Genomic DNA, 26,074 nt, shown 5'->3' with positions numbered 1-26,074 from the left:
AGAAAAACGCACCTTTACCGATTAACATGAAACTTCACACACGTGTTCCAATACCCAGTTGGAAGCAGAATATAAACTTGTGATGTCATAGGTCACATGGTTCGTCAGCCATCTTGGATTGAAAAATAATATCTTAAAACGTCTTTTTCTCTGACACGACTGAACAGATCCAGGCGAAACTCCACTACTATGACCGCCTCTCCATGACGAATAAAAAGTTCTCACCCTCTTTTGAGATACGACGCAACGTTTGGCAGCCATAGTGGATTGAAGGAAAAATATTAATTAATGTTTACTCTGGAACAACTGCATCAATCAATGTGAAACATCACCTTTATGGTGGAACAGTCATGCGGAATGAGGGTTTGAAATTTCAATGGGATCGGGCCCAGGGTTTGGCAGCCATGTTGGTTTTAAGAAAAATATTAAATAATGTTTTCTCTGGAACTGCTTAACCAAGCGAAGCGAAAATTTGCACTTATCGTCGCCGATCGTGTTTGCACATGTGGTGAAAATTATGACGTCACAAGTCACATGGTTTGGCCGCCATCTTGGATTGAAGGATAAATATTAATTAATGTTTACTCTGGAACCGCTGCTTCTATATATATGAAACTCCACATTTGTAATTCAGCCGACATGCGAAACAAAAGTTTAAAATTTCAACCTGATCGGTCACGCGGTTTGGCAGCCAGAATTATTTAATTATTTGAATCTGTTCGCCAGTAATAAGGACATTGAACGCTTTGTGCTGCCGGGTTCGTAGCTCTTCAGTCCCATGCCATATCGAAGCAGGCCTCTGTTTGTATCACTCTTCAATAATGTTTTTTTGCTGGAACCACTTTCCCGATGAATGCGAAACTTTGCGACTGTCATCTGCACAAATTCCCATGTTGTATCAAAGGCGGACGGACTGGGTACCCGGTCATCACTGCCAGCAGTTATAAAGTGGCAGTTCTAGTTATTAGGGTACCCTGTCAGTACAGGGTACCCTATTGTTTTTCTTCTGTTTATTATTATTTTTCTTTTTCCGCCGGCATTTTGCACCCTTTTTCGCTTTAAAAATCATTTTCTCTGGGATACTAAGTCCGATCGACACACAATTTGCACCACAGTATGTATCTTTTTTGATAGCACAATCACGTTATAATTATGACGTCATTGGTCATGTGGTGCGGGCGCCATCTTGAAAAAAACGATAAACTTTGGACATCTGTATCTCGGAAACCGTGCAATGGAAAAATTTTTCTCTTGATACATTTTACTAAGCTCCCTATGGGGAATACGTGTGATTTTTCATGACGTCATAGGTGAAGCGATATACCGGTGAAAATTCGTCAAGTAGAACGCCGTATAGGAAAAATCTGAAAAATTCTGAGCATCATCTACGCCTAAAATCACTGACGAAAATGTTTTTCTTGACGTCATCGATGACGTAATTCGGCCGCCATCTTGTTTTTTAGTGTTTATTAAAAAAAAAATCTTCTTCTCCAGAAGGGCTGGACAGATTAAGGCGAAACTTTACACGTACATTCCCCCTGATGTTCTCTTTCAAGTTTGTTAATTTGTTGTTGATACGTCACATGGTTTGGCGGCCATCTTGAAAAAACACTAAAACCTTCAAACATCTTCTTCTCCAGAAGCGCTGGTCCCATGAAGGCGAGATTTCACAACTATATTCGTGACATGTATGCGATGCAAGTTTGTTAATTTCGAAGTGATATGTCACATGGTTTGGCCGCCATGTTGGATTTAAGAAAAATATTAAATAATGTTTTCTCTGGTATTTCATAAGCCATCGAAGCGAAAATTTGCAATTACCTTCCTCCCTCAAGTCTGCATACATGGTAAAAATTTTTTACCTCAGAAGTCACATGGTTTGGCGGCCATGTTGGATAGAAAAATAGACCTTATCCGATTTTCAAGAAACTTCACACACTTGTTCGGGTCGACGATGGAAAGCAGAATTTAAATTTATGATATCATTGGTCACAAGGTTCGGCAGCCATCTTGGATTGAAAATGAATAAATTTTAAAAATCTTCTTCTCCAGAAGGGCAAGACAGATTAAGACGAAACTTCACACATATATTCCCCATGAGGTCCTTTCTCAAGTTTGTTAATTTGTTCTTGATCGGTCACATGGTTTGGCGGCCATCTTGAAAAAACCCGAAAACCTTCAAACATCTTCTTCTCCAGAAGCGTTGGCCCAATGAAGGGGAGATTTCAGAACTATATTCAGGACAGGAAGGCGATATAAGTTTGTTAATTTAAAATTGATAAGTCGCATGGTTTGGCCGCCATCTTGGATTTAAGAAAAATATTAAATAATGTTTTCTCTGGAACCGCTTAACCAAACGAATCGAAAATTTGTAATTATCATCTACCTTTGTCTGTGCATGCGTGGTAAAAATTATGATGTCACACGTCACATGGTTTGGCGGCCATCTTGGATAGAAAAACGCACCTTTACCGATTAACACGAAACTTCAGAAACGTGTTCCAATACCCAGTTGGAAGCAGAATTTAAATTTGTAATGTCATAGGTCACATGGTTCGTCAGCCATCTTGGATTAAAAAATAATATCTTTAAACGTATTTTTCTCTGAAAGGACTGAACAGATCCAGGCGAAACTCCACCACTATGACCGCCTCTCCATGACGAATAAAAAGTTCTCACCCCTTTTGAGGTACGATGCAACGTTTGGCAGCCATCGTGGATTGAAGGAAAAATATTAATTAATGTTTACTCTGGAACTACTGCATCAATAAATGTGAAACATCAAGTTTATGGTGGAACGCTCATGCGGAATGAGGGTTTGAAATTTCAACGCGATCGGGCCCAGGGTTTGGCAGCCATGTTGGTTTTAAGAAAAATATTAAATAATGTTTTCTCTGGAACTGCTTAACCTAGCGAAGCGAAAATTTGCGCTTATCGTCTACATTCGTGTTTGCACATGTGTTGAAAATTATGACGTCATAAGTCACATGGTTTGGCCGCCATCTTGGATTGAAGGATAAATATTAATTAATGTTTACTCTGGAACCACTGCTTCTATATATACGAAACTTCACATTTGTAATTTAGCCGACATGCGAAACAAACGTTTAAAATTTCAACCTGATCGGTCATGCGGTTTGGCAGCCAGAATTATTTAATTATTTGAATCTGTTCGCCAGTAATAAGGAAATTGAACGCTTTGTGCTGCCCGGTTCGTAACTCGTCTGTTCCGCGCCGTCTCGAAGCAGGCCTGTGGTTGTATCACCATTAAATAATGTTTTCTCTGGCACCGCTTATTCGATAAATGCGAAACTTTGCGACTATGATTTAAGTCTCATGTTGTATCAGTTGTGTCAATGGCGGACGGACTGGGTACCCGGTCATCACTGCCAGCAGTTATAAAGTGGCAGTTCTAGTTATTATTATTATTATTATTCGATCCTTTTTATTATTTTTGGCCTTTTAAAAAAAACGTTTATGACTTTTTAAATAAAATTAAAAAAACTTTTTAATATAAGTAATAAAAAATTAGTTCAAAACATAATAATATGAACATCCAGCTTACAAATAATAACTTTTATTACTTTTTAATAAAGTATTATTTTTCTCTGACTTTTCAAAAAAAAAATTCTCAGTAAACACTTTTCCAAATGACACAAATTTTTCAGAGTAGGAGTGGCCCCCATGGAGAATGTTTTAATGATAATTGTGATGTCATAGGTCATGTGGCATGGTAGCAATCTTGGATGAAATGCAAAAAATTAAAACATTATATCATTGAAACTGCTGATTGGAAAAAATTGAAACTTGGCACAACTCATCAAATTCCACAACCATATCACAAATTCCACAGCGGACATGCATGGACCGATTTTATACGTACTTGGCACAAAGACAACACATGATGGTATACATGAGCACGTCATTTTTTTCGACATTAGATTTAAGATGGGCGACTGGCAGCCATTTAAGTTGCAAAAAAACCCCGGTGTCGAACACATCCTCAAACATTTGGCGGACATGCATTTACTGATCTTGTTGAAACTTGGCACACAGATAACGAATGATGACTTACATATGCACATAATTGTTTTTCGAGATCAGATCCAAGATGGCTGACTGGCAGCCATTTTAGTTTAAAAAAAAACTGATGTTGAACACGTCCTCAACCATTTCTCGGAAGAGCATTTACCGATGTTTTTCAAACTTGGCACACAGATAATGGATGATAACAAGGAATAACAAGGAAATCCAACACAGGTGGAGGCCATTCAGCTCATCATGCCAGCACAAACACCACACCAACTCATCCACACAAGATCCAAGGAAGAAAATGCAAAAAAAAGTTTTCAATTAATGAAATAATTTTTGTTGTTGTTTTTGGGTTTTTTGTAGTTTTTGTATTTTTTTTCTATTTTTTCACCTTTTCTTCCCCTCACGGGAGTGGGGTAAAAACACACATCAACCACACCCCCCCCACCCCCCGTTAACAAAAACCCCCACCAATATCACTCAGTGCACAATCACCCATCAATGCTCAAACTACCAAAAAGTCTTATCAGCATCCCCATACCCCTCTATCTCCACAACTTCCAGGTACCGATCTAATTCTAATTGAAACTTATCTACTATTTCTGCTGCCACTACCTTTCCAGGGAGACCATTCCAAGCATTAACTACTTTCTGAGTGAAAGTCCCCTGCCTTGCTACCATCTTAACTCTCCTCTCTACAGACTCTACACATTTGGTCCTCAAAGGTTTCCCATTTTTCTGATGCTGATTGTCCTGTTGTTAGAGTCTCCCAAACTACATCACCCAATTCTCTCCTCATACCCTCAAAGTTTGCCTTCCTGAAATCTAATAGCCTCACCCTACTTTCCTGAACTCTAACCCTTAACAGAATCTTTGCACACACAATGTTATGGTAACTTGCTCCTCAATGCTTCCCGACCTCCACCTCCTCCACTATATTGGGTTCGTTACTTATAAGGAGGTCTAACACTGCACTCACCCTTGTGGGCTTATCTACAAACTGGATTAAAAGCAATCCTTGACTAAAAATAGGAAATCCTCATCTGCTCGGCCCTTTCCCTGTTCCTGGATCCAATCTATCCCTGGCAAGTTAAAATCCCCCATAATCAATACTCTTTCCTGACCACGTGCCCTTTTGAATTCTTCCTGTACTCCTCCTTCCTCCTCTTCCTTCACACCCAGAGTTTTAAAAAAGCATCCTACCAGTATCTTACTGTTTTTACAATCTCTAATCTCTACCCACACAGAATCCTCAACATTTATTCCTTCCTTAATGTCACTCCTTTCTCTTGATCCAATGCTGTCATTTACCCAGATTGCTACTCCTCCTTATATATGCACATAATATGATGACGTCTTCAACAATTTCTTGGTCACGCATTTACCGATGTTGTTCAAAGTTGGCACACAGATAAAAAAATGATCGCTTACAAACGTATGTCAGTTTTTTTTTTCCAGATCAGATCCAATACGGTTGACTGGTCGCCATTTTGTTAGTTAAATGTGTCCCCAACCATTTCTCCGACATGCATGGTCTGATTTTGTTCAAACTTGGCACAAACACACGACACAATGGCATACACTGGCTCCTAACTTTATTTTTTGACCTGATCAAAGATGGCCAACTGACAGACTGGCGGCCATTTTGGCTCTACATAAATATGGGCTTGCTTTTTAACTCCATACAGCAAAAATATTAAAACAACAGGAGCTATGACATTTGATGTCATTTTTACTTGTTTGTTTTTAAGTACAAGTAAAAACATTTTTATGTGAGAAATAGAGTTTCATTTGTGTTCGGGAACCAATTAATTAATTACATGTATTTAAAGGGGGATTTATTGTTCAAGTTTATGAACATCCAGCTTACAAACACATTTTCAAGAACGCATTGTGTTCAGAAACCGGGGACTAACTGTACTTAAAGTTTTGGATCGATTGGTTCAGCGGTTTGAGAGAAGATGTTTTTTAAAGGTTTTATAAAGGTTGTACCTTCAATCCAACATGGCTGCCAGACTGTGACCGATGATGTTTCAATTTTCAAACTATATTCCCATTGCGAGTCAATCATGTCTATGAAACTTTGTATGAATCCATTAAGCGGTTCAAGAGTAGGATTTAAAAAAAGGCTTTTTCTAAATCCAATATGGCTGCCAAACCACATCACTGATGACATTTTAGTGAACACCCTTGTATTTCCAAGGGGAGTCAATGATATGCTTAACGTTATGGATCCATAGATTCAGTGGTTTGAGAGATGTTTTTTTTTAATAGGTTTTAGCTTGAATCCAACATGGCTGCCAAACCATGAGTCCGATGATGGTGAACTTTTCAAACTATATTTCCCATGACTAGTCGATTATATGTATGAAGTTTTGCATCGATCTGTTAAGCGGTTCTGGAGAAGAAGATTGTTTATGTTTTTATTTTCAATACAATATGGCTGCCAGACCACATGACTGGTGATGTCATAAATTTAATTCTTCACTCACATCTGGTCATAGATCAGATATATGAAGTTTCATATTTTTCGGATAGGATTTCGATTCAACCAATTATGGCTGGAATACCGCTTCAACTATGACATAGTCATGAATACCATATATATATATATATATATATATATATATATATATATATATATATATATATATATATATATATATATATATATATATATATATATATACCACATGGGGAATTGATAACATATACCAAGTTTTAATTGTTTTCTTTGCACTAGCTCCGGAGATGTCCAAATTTTTTCCTTTATATCCAATATGGCTGCCATACCATGTTACCTGTGACAACACAGTTATCAATAAAATATTCTCAATGGGGAGTCCCTCCTATGTTTAAAATTTCACATCGATCGAACAAGTGGTTGCAGAGGAAAAAAAAAAGTGAAAATATATAGATGTGGACACAGACACACAGATACACAGATAGACAGACCGACAGATAGACAGGGATTACAATAGTCTCACAACCCATTCAGGGTGAGACTAACAAAGAAGGGATTGTGAAAAGGCTCACATGTTATGCTTTTTCTACAGCAATCCACTCCCAAATGGCTGCAAACTCAACATTCAGGTACATCACAAATGGAGTTATGATGTCATAAACAACATTATTTGTGATAATTAAATATATGGAAGGCAAATTGGGCTATTCCTTGGGTACTTTACTGTTATGAATGTTTGTAGTTCTTCCTGAATCAATGTTAAGGTTCCTTAATGCATTGTTTGTGCTGCTATAAGTATCCAGGTCAGCATGCGATGCAGAGGTCAGCAGATCAACGTCATTATGTTTTTAAACCTCAACATTAAGGGTTTTGGGGATTTTCTCCAGGATAGTTATATTTACAAGAAATATATTTATGTTCAGATCATTATCATTAACTACTTCCCCCAAGTGGAACTGTGCTAAGGTTGAGTGGATTTGAAAATGTTTACACCAACCTGACATTGTCCATCACGGGCAAGACTAAACTGGAATTGATACGTGCAACCCAAGACGAGAGCTTTCGAGTATGACCGACGATGGCATTGAGGGAAGTCATTTTCTGACATGAAACGATGGGAATAAAACGAAAATGAGGATTGGGAAAAAAATGTCAGGAAAACAAATAAATTGATCTGCTTTTTGCCTGTAGTCATCGGATTAACCACTCACGGGAACAATTAATCAACAGGGAGCAGCCTCAACCAAATTAATCGTCATTTCAGACAAAGGGGGAAAGAAAACAGAGTAACCAAAAGGGGGGGGGGCAGGGAAGGGGTGAGTAAGGGTGGGAATAGAATAAAGCATATTCTGACCATGGTGACATAGTATGGCGCCTTATGAGGACATGTATAAATTCATTACCAGCTCACGCTTGGTGTCCTTTTCAAAGTGAGCTGTGGGCTGTTGTTCTTGATTAGGTTGACTGCAGGCCTGGAGTGGTGCAAAATTCTGAGTTCGCATGACAGCTTGTCATGGTACCATTTTGACTGGCCACAATTTACATAATTCGACTGCTTTTAATGCTGGACATACTGTACACAGCTACAGCTTTGATCAATCAAAAAACGCTGTAGTGGGAGTTGTACCAGGATGTAACCTTTAACAAGCAAACAGATGCAATCACACAATGGACCAATCAGACAGTGACTAATCCTCCAATAACTCGTGATTATGATTAATAAATAATATCAGTGAAAAAAATCTTCTTATTCCTCTCTGTATGCAATGCACAGCTGTGGATAACATAATTTGCTGCTGAGCAGCTATACCTGTATGTTAAGGCAGACATTTGGAATTTGGCCATGGTGCCAGAGATAGCTCGCCTACTCTTCCCGAAGAACACCGTGGGAATGCTGACATCTACCTACTGATGCAGGCAGACAGGAGACCAAGTTTAACCTCTATCTGAGGGATGTCACGCACGTTGATGAATCGACCAGCCTATGAAACACCGGGATGACAGTTTATATCTGAGCCGAGATTCGCATCCTGTCCAGACAGCTCACCTGTGAGCATGCATCCCTCCCAGCCAAGTGAAAATTTCAGAAGATATAAGGGACGATTTAATGCTGTCAGGCAATAACGACTGGGTTTATGTTAAGAAGGCATAAATTCAGGTGCTACGAAAAAGCTTTTACTGGAATATTGCACTTTATTAATCGATTATGATGTTATTAAAAAAAATTAAATCAGATGAACTATCTTCAAAGGTTTGGGAGGAAATGAAAAATTTCTGTTCATTGCGTCATTTATTCTGCAGTTGTTATTTAATCTGGTCTAGTTTCAGGCACTATCATAGACCATTGTAAGCCTGGTGTTGGCTTTGTGGGTAGAGTGGCCGCCTTGGGGTCTTAGGGGTCCTGAGTTCGCTCCCCGTTGACTGTTGAATTAACACCAGGTGGGGTTGACTCAGCCTGTCATCCTTCTGCGGTTGGCGAAATGAGTACCAGTGTACTGGTATAGGGGCACAGCATCAGTGGCAGAGTCATGCCCCGACAAAATGATGGCTACCCAGCAGCCAAGCTGCCATACGCAAGAAGATGTTTGACCATTGACTCATGGTGGGTGAGGTCGGAGTGCCAGAGTTCCCCTCTGTGGTTTCACTTTGCAGAGTTAGTAAGAGCAGGGATTTTGGAATTTGCCCAGTGTGCTGGTGATAACTTGCCTGCTCTTTGTCGAAAGACACAGCGGCAACTTTAAAGTCCACCAACGACAATGTTGGTGGATGGGTCCCCAGCTAATGTATTATTGAATGGATGCTACACATCTTGATGCAATGCTTGGCCAGTTAATTGAACCTAGATTAAACAACCCAAAGAGAAGTGCACTAACTCTGCACCATCATTTTGGATTCTGTTAGTTGTAGTGTGCAGATTTATTAAAACAAACCTACACATCAATGCCATGGTTGTGTCCTCACAACAGAAAATAGTTTGCAAGTATATGTGAAGCTTTTTGTCAAAATTGGAGGCTGTATCAATTTCTTGAAAAACCAACTATGTGATGCACTTGACATACTCCACCAGTTCTTACCGTCCAGGAATCTGCACATCTGAAATGGCATAGTAGTACTTGTTAAGATTTTTCTGGTCCACAAAGTCGCCCCAAATGGCTGGTTCCAGAAGACAAATGCGCAAGTCCGTGAGAGTGAGGAAGTTGCGCAGAACACGGTTGGATTCCAGGCTGTGATAGAGTGTGGCCGGGTCTTGCTGGTTTGGGCCTGAATGCAGCTTCAAGCGTTTGTACACTTCATAGCGCACTACTTGTGCCTCTTTAGATGGGAATTTGGAGGAATAAACTTCTGTGCAGATCACCTGATGTGAGAGAGCAGGAAGGACATGAAGAGCAAGGGCTTCAATGAGTCATATTGGTCAAAATCATGCTGCGAGCATGTTCCTGCTGTGCAAAACATTCATGCCATTTCGCCTTGTAAAGAGTTTAAAACCTTAAGTTTCCTCTTGACGTTCAAACTCCGGTGGAAAATAAATTCCCAGAAGTTGCTTGGACTTTACATCTGAAATTACATTTCTTTGGTGCAAAAGAAAGACAAAGATATCACGAAAATGCCCTTTTGGCTCCCTCCGTCCATCTCTCTCCCCCCCTCCCCCCAGTCTCATCCATTTTGCCACCTCCATCTTGTGTAAATATTTTCATGATTCATGTTTTAGCCACAAACCACTGTACTGATTGCAATGCAAATTGTAAAGATAGAGGTGGGGATAGACCAGGATGGTTGAGCAGGAAGGTGAGGAATGTGAGCGATTAAGGATAAGCAGAAGGTGTTTATTGGGTATAAAACAAAAGGATGGCATCATACTCGGATCAGTACAGGAGTAAACCGAGGCTAGTTAAGAAAATAACTCAGCAAGCCAAAAGTGAATATGAAAGGGATATGTCCAAACCTATTAAACATAATACCAAGGCATTTTCAAAAACACTGTCGGACCCCGACATTCGCAGGGGATATGTTCCTGAAAAATGCTGTGAATGTGGAATCCACAAATGTCGAGGCATTGCTTCAATGGGGGAAAAGGGGGATAGGTTACCGGCGGTTCGTGATTCATAAAGGAAAATGAAAAATCTCGTGAAAAACCGTGAATACGTGAAGCACAGGGCCGCGAATATAGAAGCAGGTCACATTTTATTAACCACGAATACGCAGGGTCCGTGAGTAGCGGAACCGCAAATGTCGGGGTCCGACATTGCATCATGAGTTCAGAGCAGGTTAAGACAAGTGTGGGCCCATTGAACAATTGCACGTGGAGAGTGGTTAGTGAGAAAAGAGATAGCAGGCTTATCAAAGTAATTTTGCCTCACACATTTCCAGAAGACCAGTCAGGACAATCACCAGTTACTGAGAGAATCTACCTCGAAGGTGAGGAGGGACTTTTAGAGGAGTTCCAGTTCGAACTGGAGGAAGTAAGGAAACAGGAAAGCTCAGAAAAGATAAAGCTCCGTCCAAATTGGAGGCTGGAACTTTCAGTTTTATGACCAACTTTCAGTTCCATGGTCATTGCAGAGCCAGATAATATGCACCAAAGACTACTGAGGTAAGTGGCAGAGCAGATAAGGTCAAGTGATGCAAGCCAATATCTTTGACAGCTCAGTGGAGTCAGCACAGGTCATAGAGGATTGGAGAGTCATGCCAATTGTGTACAGCCTTTTTGGCTGCTGGTTGCATCATTGGTTAGGGGCACGGCCTAATTGGTAATTGGGGGCAATTGCAGTGCCCCCAATTACCAGTACACTGGTGCTAATTTCACCAACCTTGGAAGGATGATAGGCTGAGTCAATCCCCTGGTGTCAATTCAGCAGCCAACGGGGCTCAAACTCAGGACCCTAGGATTCCAAGCCACCACCCTAACCGCTAAGCCAACGCTGGGCTACATTGGAGAGTAGTGAATGTAACACCAATATTTAAAAAAGGATCCACAGAGGAATCAGGCAACTATAGACCTGTTCTTTTATTTAGCTTCCGTTTTGGGGAAGATATGAGAGATGTTCATTTGGGATGAGATGGTGGATTTATTTCGATAAATCTAAATTAATTGAAGATAGTGAGCACGGAATTATCAATGGGAGTTCATGTTTAACAAATCTATTGGAGTTCTATGAAGCAGTTTCCAAATGTTTGGATGAGGGAAAATGCAGTGGATGTAGTTTATCTAAACTTTCAGAATGCATTTGATAAAGTTTGACATATAAGGCTGTTTGCTAAGGTGAGGGTTTGTAAAGTGGCAATAATAGCAGCTATTGCATTAAAAACGGGCTTTTACGTCAAACTGGATTTTACGTAAAAATAAAATAGGAAACAAAGAGTGGCTGTGAGTGAGAGGATGTCTGGTTAGGAGGTTGGAACTAATGAGGTGCCACATGGATCAGCACTAGGATAATTGTTATATATTCTTCCCTTTAGGAGCAACCTTGGGGGGGGGGGTCAGGAAGTGGGGGGAATAGTAGAGGAGGTGGGGAAAATATATTTTGTGCCCTGGCTAATAATAAAACCTGTCTGCAGCAGATGTCAGGAAACCACTTGCACTGTGGCACGTGTACAGACGAAAATTGTAAGTTGTCTCCCGCCTGTAAGGGAGATTTTCTTTTGTGCCCATGACCTGACCCTGGGTTGTACCAATACATATGCAATTAATTTTATTATGCTCGAACAGGAACACAAACATGGGAAAACGCTGTTTATGCATTACATCATAAAAGGTGCCATCAGTGTCTGGACATCGATACACTTGTTCCATTAAATAAAGATAATTTACATCAATGATTTGGACAGGAAGGGGTTAGTAGTAGGCTTTCCAATTTTGCTGATGACATGAAACTTGGATGTCAGTGAGAGAGCAGAGATGGCGCCGATCAGATTCAGGAAAGTCAATATACTTTCATATAATTAAATTTATTCCATCATCATGTAATCATCCAGAAGCAGACACTCGCATTATGTTTCACCTGCCATACGCAGACAGCAGACTTCATGAGAAAAGAAAGCATCAAGAAGATACTGATTCTACTCCAGCAGGTGATATTGTTATCCGAGAAGCAGACATGGACATCCTGGTGATCCTACTTCACCATTGCCATGAAGTGAAGGCTAATGTCTGGATGGAGGTTGGCACAACTGGCTGTAACAATAGACAATTCATCGTGTCACGAATCGTAGCGGAGATTGATCCAGAAATGTGTGCTGCACTACCTGGATTTCACGTATTTACAGGGTGTGATTACACAGCCACATTCTCTTGCATGGGCAAAAAAACGACCGCACAACATCGTTACGCCAGATGAACGGTACATCCATGCATTCAAATTACGAGCACTTGGAACCACTGAGTGATGAGACAATCGAGGCACCACAGGATTATACGTGCAAGTTGTATGGTGCAAAGAAGAAGAAGATATGGCTGAAAACGTGGTGATACTGGGTGTTTGAAAAACCATTTGGATCAAAAGACTCATCAAAAACATTTGACAAATTAAGGGTCGGGATGTTTATCAAAGGTAGGGAAAGGATTTGCACACGACTCGATCACCTTGATCAGTTTTTTTAGATCAGCATTGTCAGGTCGGATGCATGTATTTGTCAACTCTACCCTCACATCATCACTTTTTCTTGCATTCCAGCCATCGCATAGAGAGTACTTATCAATGTCACGGAATAAACATCCCTGCAACTACAGACCAATCAGCCTTCTACCAATCACGAAGGTTATGGAATCCATCATCGCTTCAGACATTAAATCCTTCCACTTCTCCAATGGCTTGATTTCTGATCATAAAAATGGATTCAGACCAGGTCACTCCACCCAAGATATGCTGCTTCTGCTCTCCCAACAATGGATGGAGATCCTCAATGCCAGACATGAAATCAGAGCCATATCCCGAGAGATATTGCGTGCTTTTGACACGGTCTGGCACCCTGCCCTGCTCACCAAACTCTCTTCCTATGGTATCCAAGAACATCTCCACTCATGGCTCACAGACTTCCTCTCCTGTCACAGTCAACGTGTGGCCCGAAATAGAGTTCTATCATCCCCTCTTCCTGTGCAGGCTGGAGTTCCTCAAGGCAGTGTTCTGGGCCCTGTTTTTTTTTGTATACCTTATCAAGGCTCGTATGAGAGTGAACACACAACACATAGCAAGGGGGCATGATAAAAGAGGGGCGGGAGTGGGAAGGACAAAACAGTTGGGAACAAAGACATTAGGAGATCTGTGGAAGGGAGAGGGATGGGGCAGGGAACATGGGGAATACAAGATGGACATGACAAGGACTTTCAGGAAGGAAAGCAGGGAATTTGAAGGAAGTGGGCTTGGGTGGATTATCGGGGGTAGAAAAGATCGAGGATTTGGATGGGGGGTGATAATAGGTGGTGGAGAACAGCTGTTTTGAAAGCGTGGAGGGAAGAATGAGATTGGATAGCATGAGGGAGTTTATTCCAAAGGTGGGGAAAGAGAGGAACGAAAGAGTGAAGATGAGCAGTGATTCGTGATTTTGATAGTTTTATCAGAAGGCGGTTGCTGGCAGACCTTGAGCGCACTGCGGAAATGTGGTGGGAACAAATCGCAGAGAGAACAGGGGGGGGGGGCGAGGCTGGAGAGGAGACAGTATAAGACAGAAAGACCACTGACCTGCCTGCGCAGAGAGTGTGAGAGGCCCAAAGACTCAACCTCATCGCGGGAGATGCCAATGATCCGAATTGCCTTGGTTTCCACAGCGTGAAGCAGAGAAAGGTGGGAGGCAGGAACACCAGCCCAGAGGGGGGTGCAGTACTCCATCAGGCTGCGGACGAAAGCTTTGTAAGTGGTCAGGAGCTCAGATGGGCTGAGGAAGGACTTTGCATGATCGAGGATTCCCAGTTGTTGACTGGCTTTGGAGGCGAGGTTTGAAATGTGGCTTCCCAGGAAAGGTTATGGCAGATAGTGAGACCCAGAAGCTTGAATGAAAGGACTTCTTCCAGAGGATTGTTGAGAAAGTGGATGCGGGGTTTTTCTAAATGGTCCTTTCGGAGAGACATCGTGAGAGAGTGAGATTTGTCTGGATTGAAAGACATGTTCCACGTGTTGGACCAGTTTGTGATTTTATCCAGATCTGCAGTGAGCGAAGAAGCTGCTGCTTGCCGGTCTGAGGGATGACAGATGGTACGGTAGAGAGTGGAGTCATCAGAAAAGAGATAAAGAGTATTTTCCAGAGAGCCGGAGAGATCATTGATGAAAACCAGAAAAATAACAGGGCCCAGAACACAACCTTGAGGAACTCCAGCCTTGAAAGGAAGGGGGGATCAAAGAACTCCATTTCGGGCCACACGGTGACTGTGACGGGAGAGGAAGTCTGCGAGCCATGAGTGGAGATGGCCTTGGATACCATAGGAAGAGAGTTTGGTGAGCAGGGCAGGGTGCCAGACTGTGTCAAAAGCACGTGATATGTCCAGGGATACGGCTCGGATTTTCTATCTGGCATTGAGGACTTCCATCCATTGTTGGGAGAGCAGAAGCGGCATATCCAGGGGAGAGTGACCTGGTCTGAAACCAAAATGAAGATCGGAAATCTAGCAATTGGAGAAGAGGAAGGATTTGATGTCTGAAGCAATGATGGATTCCATAACCTTGCTGATGATTGGCAGAAGGCTGATTGGTCTGTAGTTTCAGGGAACTGTTTTTGCACCTTTTTATGCAGGGCAGTGATGTTTGCTGATTTCCAAGCAGATGGCAGATGACCTTGGGCAAATGAGAGGGTGAATAGAACAGACAGAGGGTGAGCAAGAGCAGAAGAGCAGGCTTTGAGGACACGTGGGCTGATGCCGTCTTGACGGGCTGCAGAATCTGAGTTGAAGTTTGACAGCAAGCTCCCCACCTTGTCAGGAGAGGACACAGAGTCCAGGGACAGTTGGGTGCGACTGACAAGGTGGGGAGAGAAAGTGATGAGTTTTGGACACCAGATTTAGCTGCATACACCGAGTTTAGGCATTCAGCCTTTTTATGTGCGGTATCAGCAGTGCAGCCATTTGAGGTAAGGGAGGGGATGGAGGGGGAACATACACCAGAAACAGATTTGATTAGACACCTCCAGGATTTTGAGGAGCTCTAGAGGTTTGAGAGTTCAGGCTTGAGAGGAGAAAGATGTTGTTTTCTGGCTCTCCTGAGGGTAGATCCACACTTGTTCCAAGCTTTCTGGAAGGAACTGAGATTACCTTCAGTTGGGGTTACTTTCCATGAGGCAAAGGCAAGTTGTTTCAGGACAACTGCCTCGCCACAAGCTTCAGTGAACCAAGGGTGGGAGGAAGGGTAGGACAACTGAAGACGATAGGGGATAAATCTGTTCATGAGGGAGAGAAAGTTTCTTTGAAAGAATTCCCAGGATGAGTTGATGTTGGAGAAAGTAGTGATAGGAGACCAGTCTATAAGTTTGATGGCTGCTTGGAGACCCTGTCAGTCAGCTTGAGTGAAATGCCAGACTTGATGGCGGTGAGGTGGTTCTCTAATAACAGCCAGAGAGATGTCCACTTTGACAAGGACGTGGTCAGAAGAACCGATTGGAACGATAGAAGAGCAGCAGATATTGTCAGGGAAATTTGTCAAAATCAGATCCAGAAGAGATGGAGGAGCATTGGTTGAGATCCGGGTTGGGAAGTTGACCGATTGAGTCAGTCCCAATGAGTCACAGAAAGCTTTTGCTGAAGTGCCATGACAGGTGAGAGAGGTATCCATACCCAACCCACTGGCATGATGACAATTGAAGTCACCACATATGCGGAAGAGAGAGTTTGGATGAGAAGATAGAAGTTGGTCCATGTTTTTGGAGAGTGAGGTGTACATGGAGTCATCACTGTTTGGTGGACGGTGCAGTACACATATAAACATGAGGTGGGAGTGGAGGGGAAGCCGTAGCCAGAGGTATTCCTAGGGGTGTGGGGAAGTGAGGGCAGTGCATGGAGAGTGAGGAATAGAGTCTTTGATGAAGAGAGCAACTCCTCCACCAGGACGAGGCTCAGGTCTGTCATACCGGAGGAGGGAGTAACCAGGGAGAGATTCTTGGGAGTCAGACACGTCTTGGGGGAGGAAAGTTTCTGTTCGGCAGATTATGTCTGGTTTATCAGTGGCAACCTTTATGGAAAGATCTGAAAGGATTGAGCGAATGCCCCGGATATTTGAGGTCCACACTGTTAATGAAGAGGGAGGGGAGGAGGCTTTGGGTGCAGAGGGTGGGAGGGAGGGGAGGGTAGGACAAGAGACGAGGGGGGGGGTAGGTAAGGAGGGCTGTTGAAAGAGTGTGGGGGGATTGCAGAATAGCTTGGTGAGGGGCCGGATGAGGAGGAGAAAAGCCTCTGTGGTGCTGGGGGAGAGGGTGGACAAGAGAGGGGCAGAAGGGGGTTGAGGATTTGAGGAGGTGGAGTGAAGAGATGGAGGTGAGAGGGCAGTGGAAGGAGGAAGCTTTGTGGATGAGGGGGGGAGCAACTTTGGGAAGGGTGAGTGAGGGGGTGAATGGTGTGAGAAGGGTGAGTGGGGAGAGTTGAGGGAGAAAGGTGAGGGGGAAGTTTTTGAGAGAGGTGAGAGGGAGGCTTGGAGGGAGAAGAGTGTGATGGTTGCTTGAGAGTGAGGGGTGAGAGGGGTGAGTTGGCACTGAAAATGGGGAAAAAAGAATTGTTGATAGAAAGTGAACATCCATAGAAAACTGGGGTTTTTAAAAAAGTTTTAGGTCAGAGATGTGATTAAACACATTTCTTGATGGATGCAATAAAGGCGAATTCAGAGAATGGAGAGAAGAAATGCTGTAACAGTTGGATTTTTTCAGCAAGGTATGAAGGAGACGTAGAATTGAGAGCAGTCTGTTTACATAGAACAGGAGTAGTGCATTATGATACAGTAAAGAGTACCACATGTGTGAAAGAGGAAAATGAAGCATTATAAGAGATCGTTTTTATTATTATTATTAATGTTTGAGAGAGTTTTCAACAGATTAGGTCATGGAAGTGTTGTCGAAAAAATCGTAAGGTGAATGGTGAAATTGGATTGGTAAATGCAGGGGGTGGAAACAGATCACGTGGTTATGGGAGAATCACGTGGCTATGGGAGGTGTATAGTCAAAAGTGAAATTAGTTATTTTAAATAAGGATTGCATAACATTCGGAAAAGGGAAGGTTGAAATAAAATCGTGGAAGTGTGTGGTGAATTTGGAATGGTAAACGCAGTGTGAAGCTGCTGGGTCGATGAAAATTACCAGGAAGAGTGGAGAGAGACACGTGGTTACAGTTGTAGAGATCGAAAGGATACAAGGAAGATGATAATTTTTTAAATGTATTTTTGAAGAACAGGTAAGATTCGGGAATGGAAGGTTGTAGGAAGAAATTGTGAAGGTAATGGCGAGAGAGGGTCAGCTCAGTGGAATAATGATTATATAAAGAATAAAGAAGAAGAAGAATCGAGACTTGTAAGTGTGAGAGGAGAAAGGTATTTTTTTGATTTAAGACAAGAAATAGTGTTTAGTTGGGAGGGATGGGGGATGTTGGGAAAGTGGGGAAGATAGAAATTGTAGGTATTGGGGAGAAAATACAAATAAACATGATCATACACTGAGCCTCAAGCACCGTAAGTTCAAGTTCCATGAAGGTAAGAACCTTGTAATTCAAGGTAAGACAAGTTCGACGAAAACTCACAAAATAGCACGATTTTTGAAACAAAACCGAACTAGGAACATACAGTAACATGCAGGTAATAAAGTAAACAGTTAAATCGGGACAGATAACGACCGGAAACTTAACTTTGAGATTGACAGCAGAGAGCCCTGAAGGAGACCTGCCAACGCTCCAAACCCAGAACCGGAAGTTGATGTCATAATTATGAATAAAACATTCTACATGAGTAGACGAATTTATGGTGAAACTTTCTTCTCAATTTGACTTTCGTCTCAAGTTGCGCTGAAAAACCTGAAAGTTCTGTGCGGACAAACAAACAAACAAACAAAACAGAGCCAAATTCAATAACCTCTCCTTCGGCGAGGGTAAACATCAACAGAAGTACACTCTGGGAGAGGGTGGATGGAGTGAGGCGGATGGTGGATAAAGGAGAGGGGAAGTGGGGAGGGGGTTCTGGACTCGCGTTTGGTTAATTAAACGTTAAAACAGCACATCAATACAGCACGCGGAGACAGCCCAAAGATGTCCATGGGGTGAAGGGAGGTGGTTTGGGAGGAGGTAAGTGTCATGGGATGGGGAGCGAAGGCAACAAAATGGGAAGGGAAGGCAGTGTGAGGGGAAAGGAAGGCAGCATGAGTGGAGGGGAAGGAGAAGCAGTGCAAAGTGAGGGGAAGGCAATGTGAGAGGAAGGGAAGGCAGCATGAGGGGAAGGAAAGGGAAGGGAAGGCAGCATGAGGGGAAAGTGAGGCAGCATGAGGAGAGGGGAAGGAATGGCAGCGCAATGTGAGGGGAAGGCAGTTTGAGGAGAAGGGAAGGGAAAGTGGCATGAGGGGAGGGGAAGGGAAGTCAGCATGAGGGGAGGGGAAGGAAAGAGCGATAAAATGCACCCAAACAGCAACATTTTATTTTTAACCACTGAATTCTATATTTAACTTGGTGGGAACATTTAAAAACTATGCTACCTATCTGGCAAAGGCCTACCTGTGTGCATGCATGCTCGCACATTGAATGACCTTTTCACCCTTCAGGTCGGCTCATTCTGAATCATATTAGCACATGCCACACTCTGGGGAAGCCATTTTAAATTCAAAAGTAAACTGGCAGTCCTTAACAGCCCCCTTAACAGAGGGGAATGGGTAAGCGGAGGTTTGGGGGGGGACATGAAGGGAGGAGGGGGCAGTGGGGAAGAGAGGGAGAGTAGTGGGAGAGAGTGGAAGGGGAGAGAGAGAGGAAGGGGAGAGATAGGGAGAGAGGTGTGAGAAGTATGGATAGGGAGTGGGGTGGAAGAAAGAGGGAGAGGGGAGGTGTCAGATAGGGAGTCGGTGATAGATGGGAGAGGGAGAGGGGCATGGTAGAGGGAGAGAGAGGTGGGAGAGGGAGTGAGTTGTGGGAGAGGGAGAGTGTTGTGGGAGAGGGAGATACATGTGAGACAGATGTGAGAGAGGGAGAGGGTGAGAGGGAGAGAGAGGGGGAGGGGTGAGACGGGGGGGGAGGGGTGGAGGATTCCGGCAGATGCGACACCCAGTTCAATTTCCATCCGAGGGATGGCACACACATTGATGAATCACCCTGTCTGTGAAACACCGGTTTATACCTGTGTCGGGATTCAAAGCCAGGCTGGACAGCTTAGAGCAAGGATGCATACCTCTCGGCAATCCTGCTGTGATGTGGTGATTCATTGCTTTGCAACCACTGAAAACATTTTTTAACTCATTGTAATCCATTAATTTATTTTGCCTTCCTAACTCCAGAGATCTCCCCAAGGAGAACCAAGCCGTGGAATTGCCATGGAAGCTTGTACAGATGGAAGCTTCTTGAGAGCTCGCCAAGTGCCCACCCATTGAGCCATAGCAGCAATTATACCGGCCTTAATTCAAACCTCTATATACCCGAGTGGGCAGATTTTTCTCCAGGGAGCCCAGGGTAGGGGAACTGAAAGTCCAAAGAGCTCAGGGTTCAAAGGGTTAAGCACTCAAGCAAGCACTCCAAATAAACGGTTGAAAAAAACTATTAAAAAATGAAACGTTTACTTTTTTTTACGTATCTATCTATGTCAGTGATGGGTCACATAATGAAAGCAAATCATACAAAAAGGGGAAATGTGTAAAATGAAATTGCACATTTTCAGCAGGTGAGCAACCGCCTAAGGCACCACATGACAGTGCGGGGCCAAACGCAGGCGAGTGTGGCTGAACTTTGTTCAAGTCGATCGATATATTTATTCAGTGACAGTGCGAATACTTTTTTCCGTGTTTCACCATGGGTTGCAAACAAGCAACCAAGCAGCTTGGAGTGCTTACCAAGTTGCTTAAGCACTCAATCAAGCACTCCAATGAAAAGGATGATGAGGAGCAGCTGGCTTGGCAAGCGATTAGCGATTGCCGATCGGTCATATTGAACACCACCTGGAGATTTCTGGAATGTCAAACAATGTCCAAATTGAACAAATAAACACTTTCTTAGTAGTGGGAAATGCTGCTAAGGTCAATTCTGAAGTTAAAATTTTGAAACTCGGCTTAGTTTAAGAGATTCTCGAGGTTATGGCATATGTGTAAATGAAAAAAGCTGTGAACACTGGTGTCTCATGGTGTTTATAAGCATTGCGACATATCCAGCGATTCATAGATATGAGGTTCAGGCATTTGATGATATGAGTGAGGAAAGTGAAAAAAAACTTTATCGTGAAGAAACCGTTGCGGTCTGTTCCAAGTCAAGACATGGTTGAGTCGGCCAAAAAACACGGTAGCTTCAGGCCCCAGCGAGGGACAACAAGGTGAGCAGGGATGATGTCTTGATAAAGGATAATTAAACAAGGTCGTTAATTGTCTTCAAAAGGGGAGTTTAAATTAACCTAAACGACAAATTTTCATTCATGTGCTACCTTGGAGCTCCCTTACCATGCATGCAAATATAGATATTAGCAAGATTAATGTTAGTGTTCAATAAAATAAAAATGAATGAGTCACTGCAATGGTATTGATGACATTTTGTGAGATCTTTCATTGAACTTTCGACAAATAACTATATGAGAGTAAATCAGATTTAATCAGAAATAATGATTAGGATGGTTGAGCAATGTATATAGATTAATCATTTTGAGGACGTTTGTGTTTAAAGTGTTGATAACCAATACCCATAATCACATGGTTTGTGCTTTAATGCAAAAGCTGGATATAAAGATGGAAACATGTGAGAGAATCAACAGGGTATAATAGCAAGGATGACAAAATTTCTGATCAAATAAAACATAAAAACCATTGAAATTTACAGACAATTGGCTGCGCAGTGTGGTAATGATTGCCTGTCAGGGACTTTAGAATGAAAGAAAAGCTTGGCAGAAAGAAGCTTTTGATGAATGAAGACTTCAAGAATCATGTTCTGCACTGGCCTTGAGCATTTACGGTTCTTTGTCTTTGTCAAGGCGAGTGCTGGTCTGTGGTGACGGACAATTTGAATAATTATTTTTTTATCAAGCATGAGATTACATAGGTATGCTAACCACCATGGTAGGTAAAGTGAAGTTGTCGTTTCAGGCGTTAATCCTTCGTCAGAGGGAAAGACATAGGGCTACTGCCTGAAATGGCAGCTTCACTTTACTTCCCATGGTGGTTAGCATAGCTCTGTCAACTGAAACCTGTGGGACTGGGTGAGACATGATGCCATGCAGAAGGTTTTGGCTACAATTCTGTACTAGGATGTTAGGGGATCCATATATCGACATTCAGCATGGTGGCAGTTAAAATCGCCATAAAGGCCCACTCACACCTTGACGTTTTAGCCAGCAATGGCAACGTATCAAAATGTATGTAAAACGCTGACTTACGCTTAACCTGTTGTCAGCCTTCACAACCTATGCCCAACGATAGTCTAACTTATGCATAGCGCGCTGCACGTATGGCCGACGATCACGTGGCGTAGCCTATTAAAAGGCTTCCACACAATGATTCAAATCATAACCGCCGGAGAAATGGAAGTGTCAACATCGCAGCCACACCTTGGCGATCTTGCCAGCGTATGCCGACCTCTGAAAAATGCGTATAAAATGCTGGTGCACGTCGAATACGGTATGGGTAAGTTTGGTATACGTGAATAGAACGCTAAAGTACGCTATCATATGTTGTATTAAGTGGAGTACGTCTTGAAATTTTAAACGTGTTAAACATTTTACGACGTACTTGCCGTATGCCTCACACATTCCGCATGCGATGGGAATAAGTTGTACGCACGATATGTGATCGTTGGCACACATCGACAAAAGTTACTTGTAAGTTACTCATAAGTTGAAACACGTAGAGGTAATGGTTAGCGTCAGTGTTCCAGACTCCCTGGTATTTTTTTTCTTCGGTATGACGGTGATGTTGACACTTCGATTTCTAGTGCAGTTATCATATAATATAATTAATAGGCTGCCGCTCAACAATTTAGATCATAACCGCACTAGAAATCAGAGTGTCAACATCACCGTCATCGCGAAGAAAAAAACAAAAAAAAAACAAAAAAAAAAAACAGGGAGTCTAGAACACTGACGCTAACCATTACATTGACGTGTTTCGACTTATGAGTAACTTACAAGTAACGTGTGTGGACGTGTGTCAACGATCGCGTAACGTACCTACTACACGTTACTCATAGGTTAGAAATAAGTTTCGGGTATGCTAAACATTACCTCAACGTGTTTCGACTTATGATTAACTTACAAGTAACGTGTGTCGATGTGTGTCAACGATCGCATAATGTGCCTACAACTTATGGCCAGCGTTATGCAGAACGTCTGAGTCATACGCTGGCATAAGTCGTAAAATTTCAAGCATGCTAAAATTTGAGGACAACCGCAAAGTACAACGATGAAAGCCAGCGTACTACGGCGTATGGCAGTTTTTCAGCATGCTCTCAATGTTTCCAAAACTTACCCATAACATATTGGACACATGCCAGCGTTTTAGACAAATTTTTCAAAAATCGGCATAAGCTGGCTAAAACGTCAAGGTGTGACTGGGCCTTAAAGGAGCAACAGGGAACAAAGATAAGCAGATAGGAGGAGGCCTGTGTCAGCAGAGACGACTTTGTAGATGGTGTCATTGCAGAACACACAAAAGCATGGTTAGACGTAGCCAGAGATCTTCAGGGTATTAGGAGGTGAAATAAAGTAAAATGACTGTGGGCAAGGGTATTGCAAACAAACATTGACACCACCACCAATGTTTGAAACAGGACATTTAAGGTGATAGAGAGAGTACCCATGAATATAAATTATAGTCTGCTGACTGCTACGTCACTCGAAAGGAAGGTTTTCGAGAAGCTCACAATATCAGGTGATGATACAGTGATTTGATCGGTGAGTTTGTATTGGTTTTACCTGTGACTGTGGAAGTTAGATTACCAGATATACAAGGTCAAATAACGATGGGATGGAGGCCAAGGGTTGGGTGAAGAAGCAGGGAAGGAGGGAGGGGAAGGGGAGGAGGCACAGCATGAGGAGGGAAGAGAAAATAACCAATGCACAAGGGAGATGGAAGGGAGGGAGGAGGTAAAGTGGGAGGGTAGGGGAAAGTGGTAACAGACTGTCAGAGACCAAGCACCACAATGCATGCTCACACCTAAAAGCAACAATTTAAATGCAGATTGTTGCATACAAAGAAGGCGATTGACAGACAGACAAACAAGAAAGATGTCGTGCAGAGCACGATTCTTGCGAAATCTTGAAAACAAATTTGACAATAAAAATATTTGGTGGTTGAATTCAATGACAAAATATGCAACTCCTCTTCAAATTTAAAGTCAATTGGATGAAAATTGATTTTATAAATTTGGCCTATGTTGACCTTTTGGTCAATGGTGATCTCAAAAATAATTGGCTGGTTAAATTCCGTGACCTGAAATATAAATCCTCTTCAAATTTCAAATAAATCGGATGAAAAATGACAATTTTAGAAATCTGGCCTTTATTGACCTTTTGGCTGGTTGACCAAAAAATATAATAAGTGGTTGAATTCACTGACCTGATGTGTGAATCCTCTTCAAATTTCAAGTCAATCAGGTGAAAATTGGTAGTTTTAGAAATTTGACAGTCATTGACCTTTGGCCCAAGTTGACCTTTGGCCCAAGTTGACCTTTTGCCCTTTTGACCTCAAAATCAATAGGCTTCCTGCATATGAACAACTCTACCGTTTTATAAAGGTTTGTGAAGATCGGTTTCAAATTGTGACCCAGACAAACAGGCAATTGACATACACAGACAAACAGACAAACATGAAAGATGTCGTGCAGAGCACGATACTTGAAAAATCCCTAAAACAAATTTGAGCACAAAAATAATTGGTGGTTGAATTCAGTGACCTGATCGGCAAATCGTGTTCAAATTTCAAGTCAATAGGATGAAAATTGATAATTTTAGAAACTCGGCCTATGTCGACCTTTTGGCCTGTGTTGACCTCAAAAAGAATAATAATTGGTGGTTGAATTCAGTGACATGATGTGCAAATTATCTTCAAATTTCAAGTCAATCGGAAGGAAATTGACAATTTTGTGACCTTGATCTTTGACATTATTGATCGAAAACAGGTTACACTCGATGAATTGAGTCCTATTGAATCAATGACATATTCATATTTTATGCAACCTTAACCTTTGACCTTTTGATTAAAAAAAAAAATAATTGGCTTCTAGCTTTTGATTGGTGAACCAATTCAGTGACCCAATGTGCAAATTATTAAAATTTCAGGTCAATCAGATGAAAATTGACGATTTTATGTGACATTGACCTTTTGACCAAATTACTAATTTGTCTTCTCCATATCCTTATAATAATGCTTTGTTGAAAATTTGTTTACAAAAGCCCAAATGGTAAAAAAAAAGTTACAGCCTGGACAGACACAAAGACAGAGACACAAAGACAGATACACACACACACACACACACACACACACACACACACACACACACACACACACACACACACACACACACACACACACACACACACACACACACACACACACACACACACACACACACACACACACACACACACACACACACACACGTGATTGCAAAACCCCATCACCCACTCACGGGGAATGGGCTAATAAGAAAACAGGATGGGAGGAGCAAACGTGTGGTACCAATACACACACTTGAGGAGGAAGGAGAGGGTGAATAATCACACACAACTGGGCAGGAAGGAAGAGAATGACTAATCACACACAGCTGGCAGAAAAGAAGAGAATGAATAATCACATCTGGGCAGGAAAGAAGAGAATGACTAATCACACACAACTGGGCAGGAAGGAAGAGAAATGCTTTCAAACTTGTCCCTTTCATCCTTCAAGACAGCAGTCCATCACCATGTCATTTTGTCCCCCATATCCACCCATGATTTTTTGCTCACCTGGAACATAAGTCTGGATAGCTTATGGTATGGCACGTCATCCGTCCGTCAGTCGTCAGTCCATCCATTTCTCAACACTTGCAACTTCTTCTCTGAAACTGCTCATGGGATTGTAACCAAACTTGGCTAAAATAATATTTGGTATGTTTTAACTCAGGTTTAAGGAGGTAAGCAGTGACGCTGGATTTTAGAGGGTTAACAGGAATGGGGTGCTTGTTTGAATGCATGCCTCCTGATAGGTTTGGGATTATTGTATATTCGATATGAAATACAAGAAACTGTCGATTGTGAAAGTTTAAATGATGCTTCAAACGAGTCATCACACCGTTTAGAGTTGGCCTGTTTGGCGTTTGCATAAACAAGGTGTTATGATTGATGCAAAAGTTTTTCACTATTATATTTTGAGACAAACTTTTGAATAATATAAAATCGTAAAATTGTAGCATTTAATGCACACCCACATGATCACACTTGATTAGCGTAATCCTCGCACAAACTCATCCATAGCATTTTT

At 42.1% G+C, this 26,074-nt stretch overlaps 1 protein-coding gene across 9 annotated transcripts in view; it reads right to left on the bottom strand.

Annotated features, from left to right (window-relative positions):
- LOC147013064 (netrin-G1-like) overlaps positions 1-26,074 on the bottom strand; it is a 247,762-nt gene that overhangs the window by 128,550 nt on the left and 93,138 nt on the right. For all 9 annotated transcript variants that reach the window (XM_085854571.1, XM_085854567.1, XM_085854566.1 and 6 more), the window contains one exon: positions 9,571-9,851. In XM_085854571.1, the coding sequence (XP_085710697.1) occupies positions 9,571-9,851 (281 nt within the window). The remainder of the gene's footprint in view (positions 1-9,570; positions 9,852-26,074) is intronic.

Source organism: Eptatretus burgeri, chromosome 14, assembly GCF_056783735.1.
Source record: "Eptatretus burgeri isolate ZD-2024b chromosome 14, Ebu_testis_v1, whole genome shotgun sequence".
NCBI lineage: Eukaryota > Metazoa > Chordata > Myxini > Myxiniformes > Myxinidae > Eptatretus > Eptatretus burgeri.
The sequence above is the reverse complement of the archived record's forward strand: the minus strand, read 5'-3'. Positions and strand labels throughout refer to the sequence as shown.